General features: G+C 46.2%; 1 protein-coding gene across 3 annotated transcripts in view; it reads right to left on the reverse strand.

The window, feature by feature from the left end:
* ift80 (intraflagellar transport 80 homolog (Chlamydomonas)) overlaps window positions 1–25,194 on the reverse strand; it is a 165,322-nt gene that overhangs the window by 133,990 nt on the left and 6,138 nt on the right. For all 3 annotated transcript variants that reach the window (XM_085990416.1, XM_085990418.1, XM_085990417.1), the window contains exons 2-3: window positions 24,061–24,171; window positions 20,241–20,309 (exon numbers count right to left, since the gene is read on the reverse strand). In XM_085990416.1, coding sequence (XP_085846542.1) covers window positions 20,241–20,309; window positions 24,061–24,171 — 180 coding nt within the window. The remainder of the gene's footprint in view (window positions 1–20,240; window positions 20,310–24,060; window positions 24,172–25,194) is intronic.

Below are 25,194 nucleotides of genomic sequence, written 5' to 3' on the forward strand. Positions count from 1 at the left end.
CGCACCTCCACCTTAACTTGCGCCGCTGCTGGCAGAGTAAGGCCCCGTGAACCGGGCGTGGGTAGCGAGCGGCGCAACTGCGCCGTTCGCTACCAAATATCACGAACGGGGCACAAATGGGGCGCTGAGCACACCGATGACGTCATCGGTGGCGGCGCAGCGCAAATGCCTAACGCCACCATTAGCGCCCCGACTGAATATCGCCGGAGACGCAGCCAGTGGCGCTACAGCCACTGACTGCCTCTTTAGGCGCTAACAGGTGGCGCTACTCACCCAATTTCTCCCCCCATGTGTGTTCTGGCCTTTTTTTCTCTCATGGCACAAGATTACATAGCCATTCTAAAACACATTACACTGTGAAACAGAATTGCGTTCATGTTACCAACTTGCCTGGGTTGTTAAAAAAAAGCTTTCAAAAAGACTCATAACAAAATGTTGCCAATTTTTAAGGTTTCAGATAGACATCCATTTTTCACTATTGTCAGGTGTGAACGACATTGAACCAAAATTTAGCACCAGAGACTTGACAATTTTGAGGACAGTTTATTAACTGTCTGCAAGATTGCAAGGTGAAGCGAGTTCACTGATGTGGGATATATCCAATGAAACAGCAGCTCTTAAAACAGCTTTTACCTAAAGGGTAGCTGCATTAAGAGCAGCAAATTATAAAAGCAAATCCTGTGCAATGGAGAGAAGTTAAAAGAGAAAGATTGTCCCATCTGAGAATACTATACTCATGGGTGCCCAGTTTTGAGCTGCTAGATCTGTTCTGAGTCTATCCCATTTAACACGGTGGTAGTGCCACACAACACGATGGAGGGTGTCCTCAGTGTGAAGACAGGACTTCATCTCCACAAGGACTGTGCAGTGGTCACTCCTACCAATATCATCATGGACAGATGCATCTGTAATAGGTAGATTGGTGAGGGCAAGGTCAAGTAGGTTTTTCCCCTTGTGTTCGTTTTCTCACCACCTGCCGCAGGACCAGTCTGGCAGCTATGTCCTTCAGGACTCGGCCAGCTCAGTCAATATTTGGGCTACCAAGCCACTCTTAGTGATGGACATTGAAGTCCCCCACCCAGAGTACATTCTGTGCCCTTCCTACCCTCACTGCTTCTTCCAAGTGGTGTTCAACATGGAGGAGTACTGATTCATCAGCTGAGGGAGGGCGGTAGATGGTAATCAGCAGGAGGTTTCCTTGCCCATGGATGATCTGATGCCATGAGACTTCATGGGGTCCGGAGTCAATGTTGAGGACTCCCAGGGCCACTCCCTCCCGGTTGTATACCACTGCGCTGCCACCTCCAGTGAGACAGAACATAACCAGGGATGGTGATGGAGGAGTCTGGAACATTTGCTGAAAGGTATGATTCTGTGAATATGACTATGTCAGCTGTTGCTTAACTAGTCTGTGGGACAGCTCTCCCAATTTTGGCACAAGTGGGTGGGGATCATTTTCAACCACCGCGTGGGTGGGAACCTGGTGAAGAAAATTGCCCGTTCATTGTAGAACCCACCTTATTTTCATCCCATTGACTACTGCCTATGTGGTGAAGTTGAAAATTATCCCTCCTGTCTCTGCTCTTCCAAATTCTAATATTTGCATTTGTATCTCCTTACAGAAAAGGGCATTGTATAACAGTTGAGAGTGAAAGCATACCAGAGGGATGCCTCCAACAATTGGACGTTGACTTTCCTAAGGAAACTGTCATGTTAAAGGCCATAGAAGTGGTGCAGGAAGCACTTGCAGGTTTCACTGAAGCTCAGGGCTAGTACCATCCTTTTCTTATTCATCGTCCTCCCAACACCTATTCACTGAGAACACAGGCATAGACTGCATAAACACAGTAAGGTACACAATATATTAGTGTCACTTCTGTTTAAAGGGATTCCTTACAGTCATCATTATAATATATGTTCCTTTTCTGTTTCAATACACACTTATCAAAATGATGTCTCAGCTCTCAAAGACAACCAAAAAACCAGCATCCCACATCACTCACTCCAACTGGCACAGGCACCAGCTAAAATACATATACTCTGAGGAATTTGACAAGTCAGGAAGTCAGGTGAGGAGAGAGCATTGGGTGAAGGGCTGAGCAAGAGTGAGAACGACCAAGTGAAGTAACAGCACACAGCTCTTTCCTCAGCGATTGAAGACAGGGATTCATACCTATTTGAGCCTGTACATAAAGGAAGACCGCTATCTGAGCACGAACACTTCATATAGTCATTTATGAATGCAGAAATTGCCCTGCAAGGTGACATGAATCTTGTCATTCATGTGGATATGACTTATGTAATAATACTGGGTGGCCTGCTGGTGGCGCTGTCCAGGGAAAGTATAAATACTCGGGCATGGGCCCAGCTTGCTCAGGACATTCTTTAACAGGAACTAGTGAAGAACACAACTAGATCTCCATGTTGAAAAACAGTTGATTAAAGCCTTGTTTAATACTCAGACCAAGTGCCTAGTAGTTTTCTTACGTCAATTTAATCAACTGCAACTCGCTCCACACTCAGTGATTTGGGAACAGACAGCTACGATTCAAACTGTAGAAGGGAACTCGGACAAGTAATCGATCCATCATGGAGAAACTACTCAGACCGGCCCATCTTGACCTGGACCCGAATTCACTTACAGCTGCTAAGGTATGGAAACACTGGTATCGTATCTTCAGCAACTTCCTTGAGGAGTGTGGTGTGAATGTTCCTAATAGGTTATGAATGCTTGCTAATTATGTATCCCATGTGTTTGACTATATCAAAGACTGTGTAGACTATGACTCCGCTATCCAAACACTACAGCAACTATATGTTAAGGCCCCAAACGAAATTTTTGCTCAGCACCTACTGGCCACACCTCAACAACAACCCAGGGTATCACTTGACGAATTCCTTCAAGAGCTTCACAGGCTCAGCAAAGATTGTAACCTTAAAGCTGTCTCAGCTGAGCAGTACCGGGAGGAATTAATTCCTGACTCTTATTAATTGAATTGCTTCTCCCCTCATACGCCAGCGTCTGTTGGAGAATAAAACCCTCGGGTTACAAGCTGCCTATAACCAGGCATATTCTCTGGACTTAGCTCAAAAAAATTCAGATGCCTATTCTTTACCATATGCACGGACTGCTGCTACCACTTTTAGTGACTCCTCGGTAAGCCTCAGGCGGAAGCCCTCACTGATAACAACCCTACCCTAGTGGCATCTTGGCAATCTAAAAAGAAGTGTTTCTTCTGTGGAGGTGCATTCCATTATAGGAAATGTTGTCCTGCTCATAATGCAACCTGCAATCATTGCAGTAAGGTCACTTTTCTAAAGTATGCCAGTCAAGAGCCCCCACTAGTGTTGCAGCTGCTATCTATAAAACTGCTCCTCCCCCAAGAGCGACTACTAGTGTTACAGCTGTTTTCACCCAAAGCCTGTCCCATGCAGCCACGAGGGTTTCAATAAATGGACACATTTTGAGTGCATTAATCGACTCATGTAGCTCTGACAGCTTCATCAGTGAGCGGGCTGTTTGTAAGTTAAAACTGCGTATTTACCCTTCGGACAGGGAAATTGCAATGGCTCTGACGACACTGACCACCAACTCTTCCGGCTCTTGTCTTGTCGACCTTATTCTCAATGGCCGCACTTATCTTTCCACCCGGCTCGGGGTGCTCAAAAACCTATGCAGTGATGTGCTCCTAGGACAGGATTTCCAGAAACAACACAAAAGACTCGCTTTCGAGTTTGGAGAGTCAAAGCCGGAGCTTACTATTTCCAAAGTATTGTTTTGTGTGCTTTCGGCGGCTTCGCTCGATGAGCCCTCCTTGTTTGCCAATCTTTCCCCCCGATGCAAGCCCATAGTCACTAAATCACGACGTTTCAGCCAAGATGATCTATCCTTTATCGAGGCAGAAATCTCTCGCCTTCTAGCTGACGGTATCATTGAGCCATGTTCATCTTCCTGGCGGGCTCAAGTCGTCGTTGTTAAAAATCTTCTGAAGCAACACAAGAAACGTCTTTGCATCGATTACTCACAAACTATTAACCAGTATACTGACCTGGATGCCTACCCACTACCACACATCGATGACATGGCCAATAACCTTGTCAAATACAGGGTATTTTCAACTTTTGACTTAGAGCGCACACCATCAAGTACCATTAAAGGACTCTGACAAAAAGCATACGACCTTTGAGGTCAATGGTCGGCTTTACCAGTTTTGTCACCTTCCATTTGGGGTCACCAATGGGGTGGCCATCTTTCAACGGGCAATGGACAGCCAAGTCAAACAGGAGAACTTAACGGACACTTTTCCATATCTGGATAATATCACCATTGCTGGTCGTGCCCAGAAGGAGCACGATGCCAACCTCCAGAAATTTCTTGATATTCTCCGTCGTCGCAACTTAACCTTAAATGAATCCAAATCTGTGAAATCAGTACCATCAGTCAACATCCTTGGCTACTGGGTGGGCAAAGGTGTCATCAAACCGGATCCGGAGCGACTTCGTCCACTTCAGGAGCTCCCTCCTCCTACGAATCTCGGCTCTCTTCGTCGGGCCCTCGGCATGTTTGCCTATTATGCGAAGTGGATACCCCACTTTTCTGACAAGATCCAGCCCCTGCTTCACGCAAAGTCATTTCCGTTGGAGGCGATGGCTATTTCAGCTTTCGACCTCCTCAAGCGACAACTGGAAAAAGCCACGCTTCATTCCACTGATGAAAATCTCTTTCGTGGTCGAGTGCGATGCATCGGAGGTGGCGATCTTGGCTACCTTGAATCAATTCGGTCGACCCGTTGCATTTCTGTCCAGAACTTTGCAGGGTAGCGAGTTCCATTATCCTCCTGTCGAGAAGGAGGCTACGGCCATCATCGAAGCAGTACGTAAATGGAGTCATTTTCTTGCTCGTCGCCATTTCAGGCTCATAACTGATCAGCGCTCTGTGGCCTTTATGCTGGATAACCGAAAACGCACTAAGGTCAAGAATAACAAAATACAGCTCTGGAGGATGAAATTGGCCGCCCTTGGCTACACCATACGTTATCGACCCGGCAAAGAGGATGTGGCCCCGGATACCCTCACGCGTGCATGTCAACTTCGACTCTTACGGATCTTCATACTGACTTTTGCCATCCTGGCGTTACCCGTATGTTGCACTTTGTGCGATCTAAAAATCTCCCATTTTCTACGGAAGACGTGAAAAGAACATGCTCCACTTGTAGAATTTGTGCGGAATTAAAACCGCAATTCTTCCGTCCGTCGGATGGCTCGCTCATACATGCTACACAGCCTATGCAGCAACTCAGCATTGACTTTAAAGGGCTATTGCATTCCTCAACGCGAAACCCTTACTTGCTTACTATGGTGGACGAATATTCACGCTTTCCCTTTGCTTTCCCCTGTCCCAATAGGCTTACTTCCACAGTGATCAAATGCCTCGATCAGGTCTTTTCTCTTTGCGGTATGGCCAATTTCATCCACTCTGATCGGGGTCCCTCCTTCATGTCAAGCAAACTCAAAAGTTAGCTTTCCCAACGGGGAATCGCCACGAGTAAAATAACACCGTATCATCCTATTGGAAACGGACAGGTTGAGAGATACAATGCCATCGTTTGGAACGCTGTCCGTCTTGCACTGAGGTCACACAACCTATCAGACCAGCAGTGGGAAACTATGCTCCCTGACACGTTACATTCCATCAGGTCTCTTCTCTCGACATCCACCAATGCTACTCCTCACGAACGATTCTTCGGGTTCCAGTGTCGCTCCACTCATGGGATGTCCCTACCATCATGGTTGGCAGCTCCTGGCCCTGTGCTGCTCCGAAGATTCGTCCGATCCTTTAAGAGTGATCCCCTCGTCGACGAAGTGGAACTGACGGATGTCAATCCCACGTACGCGTACGTGCGGTACCCTGATAGCCGGGAATCCACAGTGTCACTTCGGGATCTGGCTCCCTGCCCAACTGGTCCCACGGACCCAATCGATAGTGGGATCTGTATTAATGACGCCGATACCCTACGCTCCTCTGAGGATGACGCCCTACCCGGGACGTCAAGGGATCTGTCAGCTATTCCGCTGGATCAACCCGGGGAACAGAGCGCTCCCTGATGGATGGCCACCCGAAGCCAGGACGCCAGTCAGTCACCGACTACTGAGCAGGGTGAAGCCAGCTCTGCGCCTGTGGGGGCCCGCACCCGGAGCCATGATCTCCCCAGTCCCCCTCAGGTCGATCAAGGCGACACGGATTCTGCCAGTCCGCCAGTACGAACCAAGCGACCCAGACACGGTCCGAGGGGACGTGCCTTCTGCCTCCAACGGAGATCCAAACGACTGCGTCTATTCTTAGTCCGATTAATTCGGTAGAAGGAAGCCGCCGGACTTCCAATCTTTCAGGCGGGAAGAATGACATGAATCTTGTCATTCATGTGGAAATGACTTATGAAATAATACTGGGTGGCCTGCTGGTGGCACTGTCCAGGGAGAGTACAAATACTCAGGCATAGGCCCAGCTTGCTCAGTACATTCTTTAACAGGAACTAGTGAAGGACACAACCAGATCTCCATATTGAAAAACAGTTGATTAAAGCCTTGTTTAATACTCAGACCAAGTGCCTAGTAGTTTTCTTAAGTCACAAGGTCTACTGGGAAGTGTGGAGGAGCCCACTACCCAGGAGCATAGTGATGTATAATTGCAGGCCACCATGAAGCATGTGGCAACTCCAAAGCCATCTGCATGGAGCACCTGGAGACAGAGATCCTAAGCTCATTTGCAATTTCTCTTGATTTTTTGACTGGGGCTATAGAGATCTTGTGCTCCAATATACAAGGGTTGTCTGGATTTAACATACTGGGGGGTCAGATTGAGAGAACCGCGATGCAGGTGGAAACACATACTTCAGTGCTGGCTAGAGTTCGGTTCCCATGGAGGTCATGTCCTGCAATGGCTTCTCTTCCATGCCCAAAGTTTCAATCTTAGCCTCTTCCTAGTCCTTGTTGAACACAATCCATAAGCATGGTCAAGTTGCATACAAATGCTGATAACATCCATAATGTCTCATCATTACACTTGACTCTTCAACTGTTGCTTTCCTGTCCAACATCAAGTCATGCGTGAATCAGAACTTTCTTTAACTTAATACTGGCAAAGTTGAAAATATCCTGTTACTTCCCAATTTCATCGCCATCCTCTTTGAGCTTTATCAGGTTGAGCTTGACAGTGCACAATTTTGGTGTTCTATTTGACATAAAATGAGCTGAGCTTCAAACCCCACATCCTATGCATTATCAAAGTCACTCTTTTCCACCTCTGTAACACTGCATATTTGACCCGGAAATGAGCTTTTGACCACATATCCGCACCATTGCTAAGACCGCCTATTTCCACCTCTGTAACATCACCCATCTCCACCCCTGCCTCAGCTCATCTGCTGCTGAAACCTTCATCCATGCCTTTTACCTCTAGACTTGACTATTCCAACACACTCCTGGCCAGCCTCCCACGTTCTACCCTCCGTAAACATGAGGTCATCCAAAACTTTGTTGCCAGTTCCTAACTCACACCAAGTCCCATTCACCCATCACCCCTGTGCTCGCTGACCCACATTCACTCCCAGTTAAGGAAAGCCTCAATTTTTAAATTCTCATCCTTGTTTTCAAATCCCTCCATGGCCTTGCCCCTCCCTAACTCTGTAATCTCCTCCAGCCCCACAACCAATGTTCCTTTTAAGCTGCGCGACCGCGCAGCGCTCCGGGGTCCCATGCAGCCAATGAGCCAGCTTTTAAATTTTAAAAACCGTGCATGCGCGGGCTGTTGAATGGGCCACGCAACCCAAAAAAATATTACAGGGAACATTGCCTACAGCCCTCCGAGATATCTGCGCTCCTCCAATTCTGTCCTCTTGAGCATCCTTGATTTTAATCGCGCCACCATTGGCGGCCATGCCTTCAGCTGCCAAAGTCCTAAGTTCCGGAATTCCCTCCCTAAACCTCTCTGCCTCTATACCTCTCTCCCCTCCTTTAAGATGATCCTTAAAACCTACATCTTTGACCAAGCTTTTGGTAATCTGCCCTAATATCTCCTTATTCGGTGTCAAATTTTGTTTGATAGTGCACCTTGGGATATTTTATTATGTTAAAGGTACTATATAATTACAAATTGTTGTTGTCTGCCTCCATCTCTAACTCACTACTGATATGCCTATCAATTAGTCCAATAAAAGGCGACGAGTTAAGAACGTAACTGAAGGTTTTTATTGGCTAAATAACAGAGCCCACCCTCGTGGGTGATCCGATCCAACAGGGAGGAATACTAGCCAGTCAGCTACCTTTATACCTGGGCAGGTAATGGGCGGAGTCGGAGGTGGTCAGCCCAGGTATAACAGTGCGACAAGAGGCGACCTCGTGTAGTGATGTGACAGTGAGAACAGTGAGAACAATATACAGTGATAACTATAACAGTGGTTTACCACATTCACCCCTTGTTTAGATTAGAGTCCGGCGGGGTGAAGTGTATTACCAGCTCTGGTATGTCAGTCTGTCCGGAGGCTTCGTTAGCCTCTCCGATCGTCGCAGCGGCGGTGTTACATTATCCGGTGTTAAAGCTGGTGTCTGCGTAGTCGGCAAAGGCTCGTGGGGTTCCGGCATGCCGTCTACCTCGGCTGGACTCGGGGGGTTGGGAGGGGGGGGTGAGGGTGCGAGGTCTCGTAAGGAGACAGTGTCCTCCCGTCCGTCTGGGTAAGCCACATAGGCGTACTGGGGGTTGGCGTGCAGGAGGTTCACCTTCTCGACCAGGGGGTCCGTTTTATGGGCCCTCACGTGCTTTCGCAGCAAGACGGGTCCCGGAGAGGTCAGCCAGGTTGGTAGGGTGGTTCCCGTAGTCGACTTCCTGGGGAAGACAAACATTCGAGCATGGGGGGTGGTGTTAATGGCAGTGCAAAGTAGTGACCGGATGGAGTGCAGCGCAATCGGGAGGACCTCTTGCCAGCGGGAGGTTGGGAGGCCCTTAGACTTTAAGGCTAAGAGGGTGGCCTTCCATACCGTCGCGTTCTCTCTTTCCACCTGGCCGTTCCCTCGGGGGTTGTAGCTGGTGGTCCTGCTTGCTGCAATACCCCTCTCCAATAGGAACTGACGGAGTTCCTCGCTCATGAAGGAGGCGCCCCGGTCACTATGTATATAGTTCGGGAACCCGAACAAGGCGAAGAGTTTGTTCAGGCATTTAATGACCGTGTTACTGGTCATGTCTGGGCAGGGGAAGGCAAAGGGGAAACGGGAGTACTCATCAACGATGTTGAGGAAGTACACATTACGGTCGGATGACGGTAGGGGCCCCTTGAAGTCGATGCTCAGACGCTCGAAGGGGCGGGTGGCCTTGATCAGGCTTGCTCTGTCCGGCTTATAGAAGTGCGGTTTGCACTCAGCACAGATCTGGCAGTTCCTGGTCATGGTCCTGACCTCCTCGATGGAGTATGGCAGGTTGCGGGCCTTAATGAAATGGTAGAGTCTGGTGACTCCGGGGTGGCAGAGGTCATTGTGGAGGGTCTGAAGTCTATCACTTTGCGCGCTGGCGCATGTAATGCGTGAAAGAGCATCAGGGGGGTCGTTCAGTTTACCGGGCCGGTACAAGATCTCATAATCATAGGTGGAAAGCTCGATTCTCCACCTCAAGATTTTGTCGTTCTTGATCTTGCCCCTCAGCTTGTTATTAAACATGAAGGCAACCGAGCGTTGGTCGGTGAGGAGGGTAAATCGTTTGCCTGCCAAGTAGTGCCTCCAGCGCCGTACTGCCTCCACAATTGCCTGGGCTTCCTTCTCGACCGACGAGTGTCGGGTCTCGGGGCCCTGTAGGGTCCTTGAGAAGAAGGCTACCGGCCTACCCTCCTGGTTAAGGGTAGCGGCTAGGGCGAAGTCGGATGCATCGCTCTCCACTTGGAAGGGGATTGACTCATCCACTGCGTGCATTGTGGCCTTGGCTATGTCTCCCTTAATGAGGGAGAAGGCCGCGCACGCCTCTTCCGTGAGGGGGAAGGATGTGGTTTTCAGGAGGGGTCTGGCTTTGTCCGCATAATTGGGTACCCATTGGGCATAGTAGGCGAAAAGCCCCAGGGTTCTCCTAAGTGCTTTTGGACAGTGGGGGAGGGGTAGCTCCATGAGGGGGCGCATTCTTTCGGGGTCGGGGCCGATGACTCCGTTCTCTACTACACAGCCAAGGATGGCAAGGCGCGCTGTGTTAAACACGCATTTCTCCTTATTGTAGGTGAGGTTCAGCCGTTGGGCCGTACGGAGGAATTTCTCCAGATTCACGTCATGGTCCTGCCGGTTGCGGCCGCAGATGGTGACGTTATCGAGATAGGGGAAAGTGGCCTGTAGTCCGTTCTGGTCAACCATCCGGTCCATCTCCCGTTGGAAAACCGAGACCCCGTTGGTGACACCAAAGGGGACCCTAAGGAATTGGTAGAGGCGGCCATTCGCCTTGAAGGCGGTGTACTGGCTGTCCTCCGGGCTGATGGGGAGTTGGTGGTAGGCCGACTTGAGGTCGATGGTCGAGAATACGCGGTATTGTGCAATCTCATTGACCATGTCCGATATGCGGGGGAGGGGGTATGCGTCCAGCTGGGTGTATCTGTTTATGGTCTGGCTGTAGTCGATAACCAGGCGATTTTTGTCGCCGGTCTTGACTACCACCACCTGGGCACGCCAGGGGCTGCTGCTCCCCTCAATAATGCCCTCTTTCAGGAGTCGCTGCACCTCAGAGCTAATGAAGGCTCTGTCCCCAGCGCTGTACCGCCTGCTCTTAGTAGCGACAGGTTTGCAGTCGGGGGTGAGGTTAGCGAACAGGGAAGGTGGCGGTACCTTGAGGGTGGATAGGCTGCAGGTGTTACGCGGTGGGCGGTTTAACTTTCGCTGGTTGTCGACTGTGAGTGGGGGGAGGGGTCCACCGTATGCTAGGGTTACACTTTGGAGGTGGGATTGGAAGTCCAGCCCTAGTATGACGGCAGCGCACAGCTGGGGGAGTACGAGGAGTTTAAAATTTTTATACTCTGTCCCTTTAACCGACAATGTCACGACACAGTAGCCGCTGATGTCTGTGGCGTGCGACCTCGATGCCATCGAGATGCGGCTGCGCGTTGGCAGGACGGGGAGGGAGTAGTGGCTCACCGTGTCTGGGTGGATGAAGCTCTCCGTGCTTCCGCTGTCGAACAGGCAGGTCGTGGCGTGGCCGTTGACTTTGATGTCCATCATTGAGCTGGCCAGGTGGTGCGGGCGGGCTTGATCCAGGGTCACGGAAGCTAGGGTGTAGATGAGCGCGTCGTTGTCATGACAAGATGGCGGCGAAGATGGCGGCCCCCGTAGTTCACATGAGGCTCTGTTTAAATCGTTTGCCCCGCACAAAGATGGCCGCCCCTGCTGTTCCCATGAGGCTCTGCAGGCTTCGGCTGCCCCGCACAAAGATGGCCGCCCCTGGTTTTCCCATGAGGCTCTGCAGGCTTCGGCTGCCCCGCACAAAGATGGCCGCCCCTGGTTTTCCCATGAGGCTCTGCAGGCTTCGGCTGCCCCGCACAAAGATGGCCGCCCCCAGGGTTCGCATGAGGCACTGCTGGCTTCTGAGGATTTGCTTCTGCAGGCCTTGGAGAAGTGGCCTTTCTTGAGGCAGGTTTTGCAGGTCGAGTTTTTGGCTGGGCAGCGCGACCTCGGATGCTTCTCCTGGCCGCAAAAGAAGCAGCCAGCGGCCCGATCGGGGTTGCCTGATGTCGGGGCCGGTACCGGGGCTAGCGGGCCCGGTCGGATCCGTGATGCAGACGCTGAGGTAGGTCCCGGGGGCAGCGCTGTGAAGGGTGGTGGGGTGGGGGTCGGGCCCGAGTCCCAGGGTCGCGAATAGTACCTGGCAAACGCTTCCTGGTCTTGCTGGGTGGCCTCTAGGGTGAGGGCGAGGGCTTCGGCCTTGTCCAGGTCTATGTCCTTAGCTTCAAGCAGTCTTTGCCGTGTGTAGTCGGAACGTAGGCCTCTCACCAAGGCATCGCGGACATTGTCTTCCATGTTCGCAGTAGCCGTCACCGCTTTAAAGTCACAGTTCCTGCCGAGTTGTCTCAGCGCTCGTGAAAATTCAGCTATCGATTCTCCTGGCTGTTGCTGGCGAGATCTTAAGAGGTGCCTAGTGTACATGTAGTTTACCGGGCTCCGGTACTGCTGTTTCAGTAGGTTGATGGCGTCGTCGTACGTAGTCATGTCCTGGATGAGTGTATATACTCTCGGGCTCGCTTGGGCTTTCAGGACTCTTAGTTTGGATCTCTGAGGGACGACGGCTTCCTCCAGGTACGATTCGAAGCAGTCCAGCCAGTGTTTGAAGTCGTTGGCTGAGTTTGGTGCCTGTGGGTTTAGATCCAGGTATGGTGGTTTCAAGGCTTGCAGCCAAGCCGGCTGGTGTGGCCCGTTGTCTGGAGGCTGCTGTTGCTGTGCTGCTGGGTGAGCTCCTTGCTGTTGCTGTTCATTATCAGACATCTTTAAAATTTAGTCAATAAAATTGATATGCCTATCAATTAGTCCAATAAAAGGCGACGAGTTAAGAACGTAACTGAAGGTTTTTATTGGCTAAATAACAGAGCCCACCCTCGTGGGTGATCCGATCCAACAGGGAGGAATACTAGCCAGTCAGCTACCTTTATACCTGGGCAGGTAATGGGCGGAGTCGGAGGTGGTCAGCCCAGGTATAACAGTGCGACAAGAGGCGACCTCGTGTAGTGATGTGACAGTGAGAACAGTGAGAACAATATACAGTGATAACTATAACAGTGGTTTACCACAACTACTACCACCAACAAAACTCTCAGCCACACCTTTGTCATCTATAGGCTCTAATTCTATAATACTTTCCTCTCTGGCTTCCCAAAGCCCATTCTACACAAACGTGAATGGATTCAAAACTCCACTACTCTCATACTATTTCATACTAAATGGCTATTACCTAGAGTGACAAAAGGATGACATTATTTAGAGTGATAAAGGATCTAATTTGTGACTTTGATATGGGTGGTCTTAAAAAAAACATATACAGGTAGACTATCCTTTATCCGAAAACCTCGGGACCAGCCGTGTTTCGGTTTTAGGAAAATTTCGGTTTTCGGAAGGTGCGCGAAAACACTTCGGTTTTCAGAGGTAATTCGGTTTTCGGGAGTGCGGATAAAGGATACACTATCCCTTATCCGAAAATAACGACTATAAATACTGTAGTTACAGGGATAAATACTGTAGTACAGTTTATTTGTAAGGAAAACATTCAGTAAAACTTCAAACATGTACAGGTACAAACTAAGCTAAATACCTGTACATAAACATGCAATAAAGGTACATTACATCTGGCTTGAGGATCTTGGAGAAGAGGGTACATCAGTGTTGTCATCATTGTCATCAGGTTGGAGTTGGACATCTGAAGATGGGCCAGGAACAGGATTCTCAAGTGATGAAGCAGCACTACGACAGACGGCCTTTTTAAAGACTTCTTCCAGTGTCATCTGTCTCATTAACATTGGTTTCTGTCTAAGCAGTCTCTCTTTAATTGAGTAAACTTGCATAATCTCTTGCTCACTGATAAATGCACGTTTTTCAAGGCCAGCAATTAACTGATCACACATTGTCACCATATTGTCTATGGGGATTTTTTCCACCTGTGTTCACAATGTCATCATCATCATCACTACTGTCCTCATGCTTGTCTTTATTTAACACCATTTCAGCAATTTCCCCATCACTCAACGAATTCACAACAGGTGCATCATTGTCAATGTTCAGCACTTCTTCGATGTCAGCTTCCTCTAACGTATTTACACTTTCGGATGATAAACCTTTGGCGTAAGTGAGGAGGTTTGATATCATCATCTTCTCCTGACTGACAGGAAATCCTTCAAACTCGTCATCTGCAGGTCCATCTTCATGAAACATCGTTGAAGGCCAAAGTCTGTGCCAAGCATTTTTTAATGTTGGTTTGTCAACATCGTTCCAAGCATTAGCAACTGCATAAATGGCATCCTTAACATTGAATTCTTTCAGGAAGCTTTGGATTCCTTCGCCTCTGTTGATTGCATCAAGCATAGAGTTCAAAAAAACGTCTTTATACTTGCTCTTCATGGAGCGTAAAATTCCTTGGTCACAAGGCTGTATTAAAGATGTCACATTAGGGGGAAAGTTAATGCCGAAAACATAACTTTTCACAAGAAGTTCAGGAGGGGGATGTGCGGAGCAGTTGTCCAGGAACAATAACATTTTGCAGTTTTCTTCCAGTCCAACTTGCCTGCAATGAGCTCATGTCGCTGGTACGAAGTGGTTATTGAACTAGTGAGAAAATATTCCTCTGGTTACCCATGCTTTCCTGCTCGCATAATAATGCACAGGTAAATTGCATACACCTTTCAAACATCTCGGATGTTGGCTTTTTCCAATCACTACCAACTTTAACTTGTGTGTGCCTGCAGCATTGGCACACCCAAGAACAGTCAACCTGTCCTTAGCATCCTTAAAACCTGCTGGTGCACTCTCATCAGCCGTTGCTAATGTTTTTCTAGGAACGTAGCGCCAGAACAGAGCTGTTTCATCAGCATTGTAAATTTGTTCAGGACCGAGGTTTTCATCCGATATTATTTTTGCAAACTCATCTATGTAATTTTCAGCTGCTTCATGATCAGCAGAAGCTTTTTCACCACAGATTTTCAGATATCTTATACCATGACGCTTCTTAAATTTATGCAGCCAACCTTCTGAATATTCACACTCAACTTCAATGTTCAGTTCTTCATGGTATATTCTAGCTTGCTTCATGACCATCAAACCAGTCAGTGGCACACGTTCACCTCTGCGTTGTCGAATCCACTCAATCAGCACACGGTCAAGATCTTCATTTTTTGCCCTATGCAATGTTTTCCTAATTTTCATTAGTTTATGGTCATCACTGTCAGTGTAAAATTTCAACAACTTGTCTTTCTGTTTCTTTAAGTCATATACGGTGGTACTTCTCACACCATATTCTTCAGTAAGATGTCGCACAGACACACCACGATCAAGCTTCTGCAATAACTCCACTTTCTGCGATATCGATAATGAGCGATGCTTCCTTCTCTGCTTCTCACTGTTACCCATTGGGGTATCTGCAGCTCTTTTTAGCATTTTCACAAATTGTTAAAAGCCAGCAAATATCTAAGAGAGCTGCAAATATCTAAGAGAGCTGCAAATATCTAAGAGAGCTGCAAATATCACACAGAGCAGCATAACACCCACGTGGGTCAAGCATCGGCAGCGTCGGGTCATGCTTTGCGCCACTTTCGGCTTTCAGAGGTGTGGTAAACCACTTTTATCGTTCACTATCGTTACACTATAGTTATCACTGTTGTATTGTTATCACTGTTCTCACTGTTGTATCACTATACGAGGTCGCCTCTTGTCGCGCTGTTATACCTGGGCTGACCACCTCCGACTCCGCCCATGGCTCCACCTACCTGCCCAGGTATAAAGGTAGTCGACTGGCTGGTATTCCTCCTTGTTGGACCCGATCACCCACGAGGGTGGGCTCTGTTATTTAGTCAATAAAAACCTTTAGTTACGTTCCTAACTCGTCGCCTTTTATTGGACGAATTGATAGGTATATCAAGAGGTTTTCTGGTTTCGGATGTGTGGATAAAGGATGGTACACTATCTCTTATCCGAAATTGGGTGGGGTTCGGCGGGGGTGGGGTACGGCGGGGGGGGTCGGGTTCGGCCGGGGGGTCGGGGGTGGGGGTCGGCGGGGGTCGTGGTCGTGCGCATTTCGGTTTTCAGAAGTCATGCTTTGCTCCACTTACGGCTTTCAGAGGTTTTCTGGTTTCGGATGTGCGGATAAAGATTTCGGTTTTCAGAAGTGCGGAAAAATGCTACACTATCCCTTATCCGGCTAGGCCTGTAAGTCGTGCGCCACTCTGGTCATGTCGTGCGCACGACTTACGCTGACCGAAAAAACCTTTGGTTTTTAGAGGGTTTCGGTTTTCGGAAGTCCGGATAAAGGGTAGTCTACCTGTATATACTAGCAGATGCCCAGTCATTACTCACAGTGAGCCGAAGGATACACTGTTTCATAACAAGCTTGTTCTTGACGACCTTCACCAGCTTCCCAACCTCCAGTACATAGATTTTAAAATCCTTCTCCTCGTTTACAACTTTTCCCATAGCTTCACTTCATGGTAAATTCCTCCAGCCTTCCATTGCAAACCTATACCTTCTGCTTCTCTGACTCTAGTCTATTGTACTCCTCGCATAATTGCTGGCATCTCACGCTGCACTCTGAAATTCTCTTCCTAAAATTTTTGGTTCTGCTACATCTCTCACCACCTTCAAAAGCCTCTTCAAAATCTACCTCTTTAGCTATGCCTTTGGTTACCTCACTAAATGTTCTAATTACTGCTTGGAATCAATTTCCCTCCCCCTTTAAAGCACCTTGGGATGTTTCACTACACTATAGAGTGTTATACCAGTGCAAGTTATTGATGAATAAGTTCCACTGAAGACCAAATTAAAAGGCCATCATTAATGAGCTTGACCCTGTCTTCACCCGACATTAATACATGCATTTTTCTGCAGGAGCTACTGGACAGGAATGAGGAGAGGACACCGTGGTTGATTCTTCCTTTCCACAGCCACGGGGCGTTGAAATCAATTGTAACAACCTAATTGCTACCCAGCAAAGGTCACCTAACGCAGCACAGATCAGAAATTGGACCTATAATTGTCTACATCTGCTTATATATTCCGCTGACTTTTTTTTTATTGAATAGAAACCTAAATAAAATGTGCTTTTAAAAAAAATCACCAACTCAACCTTACAAAATATTTTAATTCAACAGGTGTTTTGTGCAGACTCTAGAGGTATATGCCATAAGCAAGAATTTGTAATACTGTTATGGAACTATTTTCCTGTCGATCCCAGTCTGCAGGCTTGCAGCAAGCGGTGCTTATGTTCTAGCATATCTTGCCTTACTCAGAACAATCCATTCTCCAGCTGCTGAACCTAGTACTGGTGAAAGCCATCTTGAACTGCTGGTGGATTGGCACCTCACCAGTGCTATAACATAAATTGTTCACAGCTATCATTCTTGGGACCAATTGATGTATTCCCTCTCCTTTATTAAATAAAGTAGGCAGCAGTTGGTTAACTGGGACTGCATATTGCACTATTCTTTGAAGATTCATCAGAATTCATTCTTCAGGTACTTTTTTATAAATTCTCTTTATTGTTCGTTTCCTCGCCATGCAGTATCTCAAGCCAAGAAAGTGGCTTTGTCCCCAATACCACTCTGCCAGCTGTACAAGACCTGCCCAGGCGGCTCTCCCTCCAATTTGTCTTCACCTCGTCTGAGGAAATTATTGTCCTCTGCATGAGGACACAATTGAGCTTGTTAACTTAACATGTGGGAAATTCTAGGATGAGGGGGTTGTCCTATGAGGAGAGATTGGCCCGGATTTTCCAGGGCCTATGACCGCGTACACACCGTGCTCCGCAAGTTCTGGGTTTCTGCATGTGCTGCACATGCATGAAAACCCGGAACGTGCGATCTGTCAAGTTTCAGCTTGATAGATCCACCGCAGCCCTGGGAAATGGACATTCGCTGGTGGAGAGTTACCCAACTACTGCCTGGCGAATGCCCGTGAAACTCTTACACCTGGTAAAAGCAAACATAGGACCTTCTTTTACCAGTGTAAGAGTTTAAATAAATTAAAATAATTTTTAATTATTTAAACATAAAAAAACTTTAAAATTATTTATAGGTTATTTTTAGCCCCTTTAAAACATTTAAATTCATTTTTCAAAAAATTAAATTTTTGTTTTAAATGTTTAATTAAATTGTATTTTAATTCATTTTGAACATGTACTGATTTATTTTTATTTAGCTGGTGTGTACTTGTGTTTTTTAGGGGATTTCTTTTCATGCTTATGGGAGTTCTGTACGTAAATGGATTCCCCATAAGCATAATGGGGATCCCCCTTTCTGATTGGGATCACGTGGGCCAGGCCAGAGGCGCATGCAAACCACATGCGCCCCTGGGATACGTGGGCCTTTATGCATGCGTACGCATAGAGGCCCAGGAGCACGAGTCTACGAACCTCCGGGACCATCAGGTAGGTTCGTACTTTTCTTGCAGTTTGGAGGCATTCGCCTGCAGGAAGCCTCCGACTGCAAATTCAGGCCCATTGAGTAAATTGGGCCTATACTCTCTGGAGTTTAGAAGAGTGAGAGGAGATCTCATTGAAACATATAAGATTCTGAGGGGGATTGACAGGGTAGATGCGGAGATGTTGTTTCCCCTGGTTAGGGAGTCGAGAACTAGGGGACATAGTCTCAGGATAAGGGGGTCGTCCATTTAAGACTGAGATGAGGAGGAATTTCTTCACTCAGAGGGTTGTGAATCTTTGGAATTTTCGAACCTAAAAGGGCTGTGGATGTTGAACCATTGAGTATATTCAAAGCTGAGCTGGATAGAGTTTTGGACTTTAGGGGAATCAAGAGATACAGTATGGAGATCGGGCGGGAAAGTGGAGTTCAGGTTGAAGATCAGCCATGATCTTATTGCTCGAGGGGCCATGTGGCCTACTCCTGCTCCATGTTCTTATGTTTAAATCATGGTCTAGTAATTAGCCTCTTCCCCAACTCAGAGTCCAGTAGTTCTTGGACAGTTTATTTTTGAACAGAATAATAAAAAAAGGACTTCCTAATGAATAGTTACTCTACATTTATATATATTATTCTGCACACAATCTGGAATTAAATTGTTTCTACTAAACAGCCTTAAGGCATGGTTCTCTGCTACTGTGATAAATGGAGTTTAAATATAGCTCAGCCATAATCTAATTAAACAGAACAGGCTCAAGGGGCTGAATGGCCTACTCCTGTTCCTAAGTTCCTTCCTAGATTCCTATGACTTACTATCTCAGTGCCTTGTCACTGGATTTGTAAACCTTCCTTATGACTTGTATTTTGATAAATGTTCAAAAACTCTTTATAAGTATCAGCAATAGTAGCTAGATAGTTTTAAAAGTTGTCATTCAGGGGCTATGTCATCACTTCATGAGTCATTTATTGTTGTATAATAATGGCTATCTTCAAATAAAACTGCAGAAAAAAATACAATCTCCACAATTCCAAAATAATGTTCTATATAATTAATTACTGGAATGTGCAACACTGCCTTTGACCCACTCGAGACTGGAGCACAAAAAAAATCTAGGCTGACACTCCAGTACAGTCACTGTCGAAGGTGCCGTCTTTCAGATGAGGTATTAAACCAAGGCCTTATCTGCTCTCCCAGGTGGACGTAAAAGATCCCATGGCACGATTTTGAAGAGCGGGAGTTATCCCTGGTGTCCCGGCCAATATTTATCCCTCAATCAACATCACTAAAATAGATGAACTGGTCATTATCACATTGCTGTTTGTGGGAGCTTGCTGTGCGCAAATTGGCTGCCGTGTTTCCTACATTACAACAGTGACTACACTTCAAAAAGTACTTCATTGGCTGTAAAGTGCTTTGGGATGCTCGGTGGTTGTGAAAGGTGCTATATAAATGCAAGTCTTATTTTTTTTGATGTTTCAACTAACATTCTCAAACCATATGTTGTTCTGCTGTAAGAATTTACAAATTGAAATTTTTGCTGCCTACTTTACCATCATGCCTTATGTAGTCAAATACACCTAGTTTAAACCTAAAAACAACTGCTGATACATTAACAAAGACAATTGGAACTTGCATAATTACATCAGGAGATCATCAGATAAAGAAGTGCTCGTATCTGTGATTACCTGAAACAATGGGAAAAAGCAGAACTGGTAAACAGATGGCACTCTGATCACATGAAACATCTGGGTTGTGAGTGAGACATCTCATGTTCTTCTGATATGCCAAAAGGAAACAAAAGTTAACTTGATAAAGCAGGCCAGTCAGAACGCAGACAGCATTCACACTGCCTGATGAGGGAAAACAAAACTGGAAGGGGCGAAGTACGACAGTTTTGATGGTTCAGGGTCACGTTACCGAAAGGGGTAAGAACACAGATGACGCAGCTTTTAGTTGTAGAGGTACTTCTCTGTAAATGCTTAAATACTGAAATGTATTAAGACTCGCCTGTGCTTGAAATAAAGACTGTTGTACCCAATTTGGTGTTACTTCAGAAACTATTACACTACCACTACCAAAAAAGCCAAAGTACGTACCCAAAATGTAATTCAAAACCATACCTTGTTGCACCATAGTAGATCGCAGCATTCCAGTTTTGGACCAAATCTTAATTTGTCCATCTTCACCAACTGTAAGAGTACAAATACTATTCCATTATGTGCAAATTTAAAATAAACATAGACCTTGATTTTCTACTGGCAAGTGAAGTTCTGTTTAATTTCTGTATGGTCTGGAAGTATTCCTAGGCTTGCCTTACTTCCAATCGATTGATGTGCCAGTTACTCTTGAGTCAGTCATCCTGTCAGGAGCATATCTGTTACCAATATTAACTACAGAGGAAGGTTGTGGTAAAAGATAACCTTTTAGTGCACTGTCCTTCTGTAACCATTAAAGGAGGTCCAAGACCAAAACCTGGTCGAGTTGCATTGGCTAGAAAAGGAGGGTCTATTAGGGTTCATTGTGTAAGCAAGTTGAGCTAAAGTAGTTACATAAAAAGTCAGGCATTGGGAACTATAAAAATGGCTGCTGCCATGAGACCTAAAATTGTCAAATAATCTTTTACTGGCTTTCACAGTTCTTCCTGTAAGGATTTCAGAATACTACAAACCAGTCAGAAGACAAACAGACTTAAAATTTCAGGTTTTTGCTCTAGATATTCTCTCGGGTTCAGTGGAACCAGCCAACCCTTTTATGTGGGAGAAGGGGGCTCCCATGCATCTGCCTTAGCTAAGCCCCCTGCTGTGCGAATGGAATGGAACCTCAAGGGTTTCAAGGAATTGGTTATATTAAGTAGCAGCCATACAGTTTTACTGGCAGGCCTCCATGACCATACTGTACAAGTATGGATACATATGGAACTATTGCATCTTGAAATATAAAGGAACTACCTTATACTCTTAACTTTGTCCCATGAAAATGCATTTGTATATCCAATCTAAGTGGCACATCTTTTCTTTCTGAAAATGACAGGTTAGTATAATATTTATAGGACTTTTTTGCCCACATTTTAAGCTCTTTGGAAACCCCGCAATCGGGAGAAATCGGGATTTGGTTGCGGGGGGGGGGGGGGGGAAAGAGTTGGAGTGGGCGGGTCAGCCGATTGCGGCAGCAAGGGGAGGCAACGATCAGCAGGTGGTTTGCTCGAGACTCCGGGAGGAGCGCTCCTGCTGCTCCTGACCCACAAGGTTACCTGCTGGAGCTGGCTGCTCCAGTCTCTATTCGCTGCTGGGATTCTCAAGCCCTGGGAAACCCAGCCCGCAGCTACTAAATTTAAATCAGGCTTACAACTGCACAGTGGGAACCTGATTTAAATATTATAATGATGAAGTGTCCTTTATTCCCCAAGATGGGACACAAACACGTCTCGCTACCCACCGCCGTAAAAAAGGTGGCAGGCATGTACACGATGGGTAGGGGACACATTCCCCGATTTTTAATTCTCAACTACCCCCGGCCCTCTCCTGCCCGTCTGTGGGGGGTGGGGTGGTTAATATCTACCCCATTAACTGTTTCTCTCTCCACAGATGCTGCCTGACCTGCTGAGTGTTTCCAGCATTTTCTGTTTTCATTTCAAGAAGAAAAAAAACTATTGGTTGTGGAAAAATGAATTAGTGAAATATTGCAAGCTCTGGGACTTTATATTACGTGGGAGCAGAGCATGTGAGGCATTGCTTATTTGAGCCATCATGGCAGCATTTTCCTAGCATGCTCAGCACATAATTTCCCCACAACATATCAAGCTTTCCTCATAAACTATCAAGCTAAAATATACTCCTACAATGTGTGGAGGATGTAGAATGAAGGATGATAGCACTGATTGAATATGCTTCCTTGGGGAAAAAGCACAAATAGATTATAATCGTCAGTCATAACGGCATAGAAGGAGGCCATTCGGCCCATCGAGTCCGTGTCAGCTCTCTGTAGAGCAAACCAGTCAGTCCCATTCCCCCGCTCCATCCCCGTAACCCTGCAAGTTTATTTCCCTTAAGTGCCTATTCAGTCTCCCTTTGAAAACATTGAGTGTCTCCGCTTCCACCACTTTCGTCGGCAGCGAGTTCCAGGTCCTCACCACTCGCTGCCTAAAAAAGATTTTCCTCACATCCCCCCTGTATCTCTTGCTCAAAATCTTAAATGTGTGTCCCCTAGTCCTTGTACCATCAACTAGTAGGAACAGCCTTTTCCCGTCTAGCCTATCCAAACCCTTCATAATCTTGTACACCCCTATCAAATCACCCCTCAACCTCCTTTGCTCTAATGAAAACCAACCTGTCCTTGTAGCCAAGATCCTCCATCTCCGAAACTATTCTGGTAAATCTCCTCTGCACCCTCTCAAGGGCCTTCACATCCTTCCTAAAGTGTGGTGACCACAATTGGACGCAATACTTGTGGCCTAACCAGCGCTTTATAAAGATTCAGCATAACTTCTCTACTTTTGTACTCAATACATCTATTTATGAAACCCAAGGTCCCATATGCTTTGCTAACCACTCTCTCAATGGCCCAGAAATTCGGGTCTCCACGGGTGAGTACGCACGGGGTACTCACCCGTAAGCCCAATGGAAGTGTCGGTTTCCTGCATGCACTGCGCATGCGCGGGAAACCGGCACTACCGATCCCCTGAACGAAGGGGTTCAGAGGTCGAACATGTGCGCGGGAGAGGCTGCACGTGCGCATCGAACTTCGGTTTGTTTTGCAGGTTTTCCCGGGAGGGTAAGTCTCCAGAAGTTAGACATGTAAAAAGCAGGCGTAAGGCCTGCTTTTTACAAGGTAAGTGGTGAATTAATTCAAATTAAAACATTTTTTCCCACAGGTTTATTATTTTTAAATACTTTAAAGCAAGGTAAGTTTATTTTTAGCCCCGTTAGAAAATAAAATTATATTTTTCAAAAATTTAAATTGTTTAATAGTTATTTCATGTAATTTATAGTTTATTTAAAAAATGTGATTTAAAAAAAAAAAATTATTTGAAGATTTAGTGCTGTTTTGGGGCTGTAGTATTTATAAGTCTTGACAGCTCTTCCTGTCAATCTTATGAATGAAGCATTCCATGCTCCGATTGGCTCCCCATGGCCCACGTGATCCCAGGGGATGCATCGAACTAACTGCGCCCCTGGGATACGCAAGCACTGCGCGCCGGCAGTTGGACCAGGCCCCGGATCGGAATTCCACAGGGGCCCACAGCTCAACAGCCGGCGCGCAAGGTAAGTGCAGATCGGGGGCTTGCACCCGCGGGAAGCCCCCGACCCGAATTTCTGGGCCATTATGTCCTGCCACCTTCAGGGACCTATGCACATTAACTCCCAGGTCCCTCTGTCCCTGCACTCTCTTTAAAACTGTGCCATTAAGTGTATATTGCTTCTCCCTGTTCCTTCTGCCAAAATGCATCACCTCACACTTCTCTATTAAATTCCAGCTGCCACTTGTCCGCCCATTCTGCTAGCCTTTCTATGTCCTGTTGCAGTCGATTGGTATCATCCTCAGTTTGCCACACCCCCAAGTTTGGGGTCATCGGCAAATTTAGAAATTCTACTTTGTATTCCAATATCCAGGTCATTTATATATATCAAAAAAAGCAGTGGCCCCAGCACTGGCCCTTGGGGAACACCACTGTCTACCATCCTCCAGTCTGAAAAACAGCCATTTACCACAACTCGCTGTTTTCTGTCCATAAGCTGCCACTGACCCACCTATTCCATGAGCCTCAATTTTGTTAACCAGCCTTCTATGTGGTACTTTGTCAAACGCCTTCCTAAAATCCATGTAGACAACATCCATTGTATTCCCTTCATCAATCCTCCGTTACTTCATCCAAAAATTCAATTAGATTAGTCAAACATGATCTGCCTTTTACAAATATTAGTTTTATAATATTTCACTTACCTGTTACCAAAGCAGTTCCCTCATAATTCCATCTCCCTGCCAGCACAGCTCCACGGTGTGCTTCTACACTTTTCTCCACTCGTCCAGTCTTTGAGACCAAATGAAATTTGCCTTTAACATAATAATGTTACTCATCAACCTTTTGAATACTTGATGCACATATTTTCTATCGTATTACTTCTATAAAAAAAGTTGATAATTGGTTATATAGTCAGTAAGAATGTTTATCCATACAAACAATGTATTTAAGGAAAATTAGACATTAGTAGTTTCATATATCCTTCCATGGCTTTGTTACTCCGTAGTTCTGCGAATTGCTCCAGTACAATGTGCCAGCATGTGGCCTCTGCTCTTCTGATGCTGGCTGCCTTGGCATCCCCTCTCCCTTCACTCCTGCTCTAATTTTCAGCCACTTTATTCCCACAACCAATCTCTCTCTATACCCTTCCACCTTGCTACTTCTCTTTCCCTCAATCTGGAGCCTCCTTAAAACTTACCAATTTGACCATACTTTGAGTCATCTTCCCTAATTCTGCTGCAATTTCTTGCCACCTGTTTTTTCACCACTGTGATGCGCCTTGGGACATTTACAATGTTAAAGGCACTATCAAGGAGTTAATGGTATTGAAATTTTTGGCAATTCCTTGGATACAGAATAACAGACCTTATCAAAACATTTAGGTGGTGTTCTAAAATTGATGGTCAAACTAGCTAAAAAGACAAGAAAGTGCAATCAGAATAAATTATAATTTATTAACATGCTTTCACGAAAAACTTTACACAATTTGGCACCGTCATACTGCCATGGCTATGCATGATCCTTTTTATAACTTGTCATGCAATCATAGGATGTTCTGTTTTATCCAGTTTGTTTCTCCCTTTTCTGACTTTAGTCTCAAATAATATTTAGTACTTCCACATTAGTAACAAAGGAAGCTGTTGAAGATAATTACCTACTACCTCAATTGTTTTTTTTGTACATTGTTCAACTAAAGTAAAATTGTACCAAGAAAAACTGTATGCAGTTGTTTGAAATTTGCAGAAATCCAGAAGGCATTTGCCCAATACCTTGGTGTATCGTTCTTACAGCACATCTAGCGCACGTAAAAATAGAGCAGGTGTCACATAGTTAAA

This window comes from Somniosus microcephalus, chromosome 6 (genome assembly GCF_052327205.1).
Source record: "Somniosus microcephalus isolate GS21.2 chromosome 6, FLI_Smic_1.0, whole genome shotgun sequence".
Lineage (NCBI taxonomy): Eukaryota > Metazoa > Chordata > Chondrichthyes > Squaliformes > Somniosidae > Somniosus > Somniosus microcephalus.